This window comes from Pelmatolapia mariae, linkage group LG15 (assembly GCF_036321145.2).
Source record: "Pelmatolapia mariae isolate MD_Pm_ZW linkage group LG15, Pm_UMD_F_2, whole genome shotgun sequence".
In the NCBI taxonomy this organism is placed as follows: Eukaryota; Metazoa; Chordata; class Actinopteri; order Cichliformes; family Cichlidae; genus Pelmatolapia; species Pelmatolapia mariae.
Genome location: NC_086240.1, coordinates 34,660,189 through 34,666,721, shown reverse-complemented (window position 1 = coordinate 34,666,721; position 6,533 = coordinate 34,660,189). Strand labels below are relative to the sequence as shown.

At 39.6% G+C, this 6,533-nt stretch overlaps 1 protein-coding gene across 1 annotated transcript; it reads left to right on the top strand.

The window, feature by feature from the left end:
- Positions 1–1,261: 1,261 nt before the first annotated feature.
- On the top strand, positions 1,262–5,054 carry LOC134642762 (sialidase-like). The gene is made up of 7 exons (XM_063494713.1): positions 1,262–1,277; positions 1,559–1,690; positions 3,341–3,427; positions 3,519–3,560; positions 3,662–3,724; positions 4,439–4,532; positions 4,648–5,054. The coding sequence occupies exons 2-7, from the start codon at positions 1,679–1,681 to the stop codon at positions 5,052–5,054; spliced, it is 705 nt and encodes a 234-aa protein (XP_063350783.1). The 5' UTR covers positions 1,262–1,277; positions 1,559–1,678.
- The last annotated feature ends 1,479 nt before the right edge of the window (positions 5,055–6,533 follow it).

Here is a 6,533-nt window from a genome sequence, read left to right as displayed (position 1 = left end):
CTTTAAACTGCAGACTGGCTTTAATTTAAACTGTGAAACACTTTAGCAATCACACACACACTGCTTTGAATATAAATGTTTATACCATACACAATACATTACAACACAGTTAGAAGAAACACACTACAGCAGTGGTGTGAGTCACCGATCGCAGTCACAGGAAGGACATCACAGTAACGAGTATAAAAATACAGACGGCAGCAGACAAACCACAAATCACTCAACAAATAGAATCAAAGAGTGAACTTCATACAGGTAACTGTGGAGTAGCTCAGGATGTGTTTGACACAGATCTGACTGCTGTGAAGGCCAACTCAGGGTTTCTGGGTCAGTGTTTCAGGGCAACTGCAGAAGAGCAGCTTTGCATTTGAATACTGTAAGCTGTGTACAGTACTGTGCAAAGTTCTCGAGCCATGCCTTATGTTTGTCAAGACCAGTTTTAAAAAACTGCAAGAACATCTGGCTGCTTGGAAGTGTGACTCAAGAATTTTGCAGAGTATACTTGTTGCATGTTTTGAGACCTATATATTTTATACAATTTAAATATAATAATTTATCAATAAAATGCATATAATGTTGAGAAGGGGACACCTTTATGAAATATAATATAAAAAGCAACATTCTGCTGTGAAACCTGTGAAAACCACCCAAATCACAAACTCAGCAATATCAAAGACAACTTCCAGTAGGAAAAAGTGCTTAGAAAACACAGAACCTAAGATCTTGGCCTGGGGTCCAACCTACCCAGATTGATTGGGACTGAAACAGATCCACTGCCAATGTTTTTGTGGCTGTAAATCATGGATTAAAACAATTTCACAAAGTAAACCGTCAAAGAAAGCACTTGCTTTTTTGTTAGCAGCAATAATCTGTACATCCTGGTTTGTAAGAGGTCCTTTCAGCGGACCACTTCTGGCTGCAGATACAATGTTTCCTCCGGCTGTCCCAGCTTGCTTACTGGTGGTCAATCGACCTCAGTCGTAGACACAATGACTGTGAAATACGTCAGAACTGCTCTGTCGGTTAATTAGTTTAGCTTTACTCCTTAATGTGAGATTCATCTCGCTTTTTATGTGTGCTCTGACTTATCTCATTGGAATATATGTCTGTAATTTCATGTTTACTTCTTATTTAGCTCACCTGTGCTGTGCTGTTGTGTGAATGTGTGTGTGCTAAAGGGCTTTGAAGTAGCAGGAAGGAAACAGGGAATCCACAAGAGGAGAATTTGGTTGAAAATTTCCTCCAGTGGCTTGAAAATTCTGGATGAAAGGACCGGGGTGAGTCAAGCAAGGGATTTCCCAACATGTGTTGTTTTGTCCTCAAATTTAGGTTGATAGTTAGTCTTAAAATGACTGTGATTCTTCAGTGGACAGTTCATGCTTGGATTGGATAATAAAAGTATTTTATTACACTGCAGTGTTTTTTTTCCAAAACCGGAAAATGTTAAGAGGTGGAGATGATATTTATACAAGTGCTGAGGATCAGTATCATAAAGCTGTTCTTATTTTGGTGGTTTTAGTATCTTGTATAATAAATAAAAGATAAATCCTCATTTCAGGCTGTTCTTCACGACCATGAGAGGAGCAGGATCAGCTCTTTGACCAAAGATGAGTCTGACCCCAGAGCTCTGGCTTACATCTACCAGCATCAAGACAACTACATCCTCTTCTACATCAAGATGGCTAACCTGGTAACGAAACACAGTACTAAAGCAGAAACAGGTGGTTTTATTAAACATTGCTAATACTAATACTAATACTGCTAATACTGCCACATAACATATAAACATTTAACAGATTATTATATAAAAATGAATTATTTAATAAATCATTTATAAGCCTAAGTGTTTACCATAACTCCTCCAGTGGGCACATATAGCAAGTATAGTTGTTTAAGCACATAAATAAATACTGAGCCACCGCAATGCAATTTAATGCTGACATGATTTATCAGCATTATTTAACTTCATTTAATCATCAAACCATCCAATCTCTTCAGCTTATCAGTGTCACAGGGGGGCTGGAGCCTATCCCAGCTGTCAATAGTGAGAGGCGAGGTACAGCATGGACCAGTCACCTTCTGATATATTTAAAAAAATTAAATGAAATTCAAATGAATTCAATTTTATTTATACAGTGCAAAATCACAACAACAGTCACCTCAAGGTGTCTTATATTATAAGAAAAACCCAACAATCATATGACCCTTATGAGCAAGCACTTTGGTGACAATGGGAAGGAAAAACTCCCCTTTAGCAGGAAGAAACCTCCAGCAGAACCAGGCTCAATGAAAATATCAATTTTCATGCAGGGGGCGTTTTTGTGCAATTTACTGCTCACAGTAGCAATGCATGTTTGACAGATTCAGTCTGGACAGAGGAGAGAAACCTCAATTTCTGTGCAGTGTATTTATCTGTGTGGCATTAAAGTTCATTCTACATAAATACAGTTAGCTTGCTCGAGCAGCATTCTAAGCAGCTGGTCCGAAACTGTTTTTATCATTTACAGAATATTTCAAAACTCAGACTAATGGTGTCAAAGCCTGAACTTGAGATGATTATTCATGCTTTTATTTCCTCCTGTTTAGACTACTGTAACGGTCTTTTTACTTGTTTTAACAAATCAGCCTTAAATCGTCTTCAGACTGTGCAGAATGCTGCAGCACGTCTCTTAACAGGCACCAAGAGAAGATCTCATATTACTCCAGTTTTAGCCTCCCTTCACTGGTTGCCTGTAAGTTTTAGGTTTCATTTTAAAATTTTAGTTCTAACCTTTAGGGCCCTACATGGTCAAGCTCCCCAATATTTATCTGATCTGCTGAAACCACATTCATCTTCTCGAGCTTTAAGCTCATTAGATCAGAGACTGCTGGTGGCACCACGCACTCGTTTTAAAACTCGTGGTGATCGGTCCTTTCAGGCAGCGGCACCACGGTTGTGGAATTCTCTTCCACTGTCTCTACACTGTACAGACTCCACTGATTGTTTTAAAAAACAGCTGAAGACATTTTTATTTAGAAAAGCATTTGATTAATTTCCTCTTATGTTTTTGTATTGTTTTATTGTGTTACATTGCTGTTTTATTTACTGTTACATTGTTTTATATTTCCATTTCTTGTGTTGTAAAGCACTTTGTGATTTTTATCTGTGAAAAGTGCTATATAAATACATTTTACTTACTTACTTACTTACATTCTCCTCAAAACAGCCATGCAAAGCAAACTTTAAAAAGCCAGTTCATCATGAACGTGAATGATTGTCACTATAGTTTATTTTGCATGTGGCTGCATTGGCCTGTTAAGAGTATGCACAGCAGTAAGATGTTTTATCTGTATCTGTCAGGCATATCCAGTGTTCCTCGACATCCAGGAAGTTTGTCAGCATGTGAACCAAGAGATCTCGCAGCAGCCTGCAGAGACACCAACACAAGTCAGAAAGAAGTTTTTTTTGTCCCTGTGTTTTTGGTTGGTTTATTTGTTAGCTTTCACTCACCACTGTTGGGGTTTTTTTTCTGTTTCAGGGTGTTTCTTTACTGGTTCTACACAAGAGCTCAGCAGCAGAGGTTCATTATTTTTAATTATCTTCACTTTTTCTAAATGAAGGTAATCCCAAATTTAAATAAAATATTTCTGTGTTTTTATACATGGTCCTGTTACTTTACAGGAACCAGCTCTTGAAGATCTGTTCAGTCCACGGCCAGATATTTCATCACAGCAGACAAAGCAGGTATAAAACAACAATACAAGTTTTTATGTGAGATAACAACCATATTTCACATGAAATAGCTGACAAAAGCGAGTGTCCAAAGTTGGGTTGAAATGGTAGGAGGCTAAGCAGCAGTGTCTCCCAGTTTCCGATTTTTCCCGGGGGATCCTGAAGTTGTCCCAGATTAGATATGCAATCTCTCCAGTTGGTTGTGGTTTTACACTGGGGTCTCCAAACCTCCAAAGGGAGGCTTGTCTGAACTCCTCGTCCCATCTCTCAGGCTGAGCGCAGCCTGCCTGAGGAGGAAACTCATTTTAGACACTTGGGTTCATGACCTTACTCTTTTGGTTATTCGTGACTATTTTTAGTTTAGTTTATACTATTTTCACAGTTAGTTTCTTTAATAAATTGTGATTTTATAGTGCTATATGTATACATCTTTCTTGTATACTTGTATATGATATTACTTGTATATTATACTTTTACAGGTGCTCAGTATGTTTAAGTTTAATTTTTTAACTAAAGTCTAGCTTTTATCCTAATTAATAATTAATAATTTTTTTCACACAAAGTGTCACTTATTAGTTTAGTTGTAGCTCATTATAATAGCTTTGGTGCAGCATTATGGAATCTCGCAAAATAAGACGGTTGTAATACAACTATACTTCTGTCTCCTCACTTTTAGGTAACATGTAGGTGAGAATTTATATTTTATTCTCTCCTTGTTTCTGCCAGCAGCCCTCGTCCACCAATGAGCTGATGGAAGTGTTTTCCACCCCACTGGAGGAGCCTCTGGCACCCACTCAGATCCCAGGTATCAGTAAGCCAGGTAAGTGGAAACATAAGGACGCTTTCCTCTTAAAAACAGCTGATTTGTAATAACAATACACCTCATAGTGTAGCTCTTTTTGAAAAACAAAAAAATTTTTTTTTTCCTCCGTCAGAGCCTCCACAGCAACAGCAAGTGCTCTCCAGCTCGCAGATTCTCTCTATGTTCCCCACACATCCTGTAGGTGGCTCTCCATACTCATCCCCCACATACCCTCCAGCCAGCATGCCTTGGGGCCAGCAGGCACTTCCAGGAAACCAGTGGGCGGCCCCGTGGCCCACTGCGCCTGGCAACATTTCACCATGGGCACCACCAGGTGTCACAGTATCCCCTACATTAAGCCAGGCTCCCAGCGTGGCCAACCCTCAGCCCGGTTTCATGACGGGAGGAAACGCACCCCCTACACCCTCTGGTGTTAACAGCTACTCCACCCCTTTAAACTCCTTAAACTCCACCCCTACAGGAACAACAGCAGCACCACTGTCAGTGTCCTCACCCTTGGAGAACCCCTCCCTCCTTTGAAATGAGTGTAGATATGTGAATTTATTGAGTTCATGTTTTGTTTTTAGAATTTTTAGTAAAAGAAAACACCACCACACACCTATAATGAAGCTCTAAATATAGCACCAATATTCTTATATAATTCATTTTCTTATATATTTAACTACTTCAAGGGCTGCCATGAGATGAGAGGTGGACAGGTCTCAAGTCCTTCACAGGGGCTAACAGAGATAGACAACAGTTCATGCTCATATCCACACCTACGGCTGATTTAGAGTCACCTGTGAACCTAAACCGACTCCAGAAGCCAGAGAACCCATAGAGAACCACACAGGCACGACCGTGAGCATGCCACTCAGAAAGCCCCCAGACTGAGCCTGAATCCTCTTGCTGTGAGCCAACAGTGTTGACTTATCCACCAATATTGTAAACTGAAGTACAGTTATGGTACAAAGTTTACATCCACTCAGCATGGGCATGAATATTGTGGTAATTTGGAGGTTTTAATGATTTATTTGAACAAGAATTGCGTGCACAAGTTTGAATTTATTTTGGGGGTGGGTTTCAAAAATATGCATACACAACCATTAATATTTGGTGAAACGTTCCTTAGCAGGTTGCACCTCAATCAGACCCTTTTGGTAGCCATCATCAAGCATCTGGCATAATTCTGACTGAACATTTGACCATTCTTCTTGGCAGAATTCATAGAGTTCAGAGTTCAGTTAATTTTGTTCGTTTCCTGGCATGGATCCACCTGTTGAGTGTCATATTTTCAATAGGGTTGAGGTCAGAGCTTTGGGAAGGTCATTCCAGAGGCTTTAATTAGCCTGCTTTATCCATTAGGATCATTGTCCTGTTGGAACATCCAGTTGTGTCCAAGTTTCAAGCGTCTAACTGTTGAATAGAGATTAATTTGATGAGTTCAGAGGTAGTACTTCTCCTTCATTATTCAATCCACTTTGTGCAATGCACCAGTACCATTTGAAGCAAAACAGCCCCAGAGCATGATGCTACCACCACCATGCTCAATCTTTGTCTCATCTGACCATAAAACTTTTCTCCAGAAGCCGTTTGACTTGTCCATGTGGGCAACTGCAAATTTCAGTTGAAGTTGCCAGTTTTGGAGCAGGAGTTTCTTGATCAATATCGTCTCAGACGGCAATACTCACTTTACTGTGGACAGTGATGCTGCTGTTCCAGATGTTTCCAGTTCATGGCAGGCCTGAGCCTTTTCCGTTCATCTGAGGGTGACAGTTTGGGTCTTCTTTAGACCTTCACAAAGGGATGATCCTGGAATCTCAAGTTAGAAATGCCCCATTAAACGTCTGGAATAGCCTTCAGAAATCCCCGACTTTAAACTTCTTGAAAAGTTATGGACTACTCTTAAAATCCAGATCTTTGAACTATTGTAGCTCAACATGGCAACAGCAAATACATAAATAAATATTACAATACTATTAATAACATTAATAATAGCCTAAACAGAAAACAAACGGT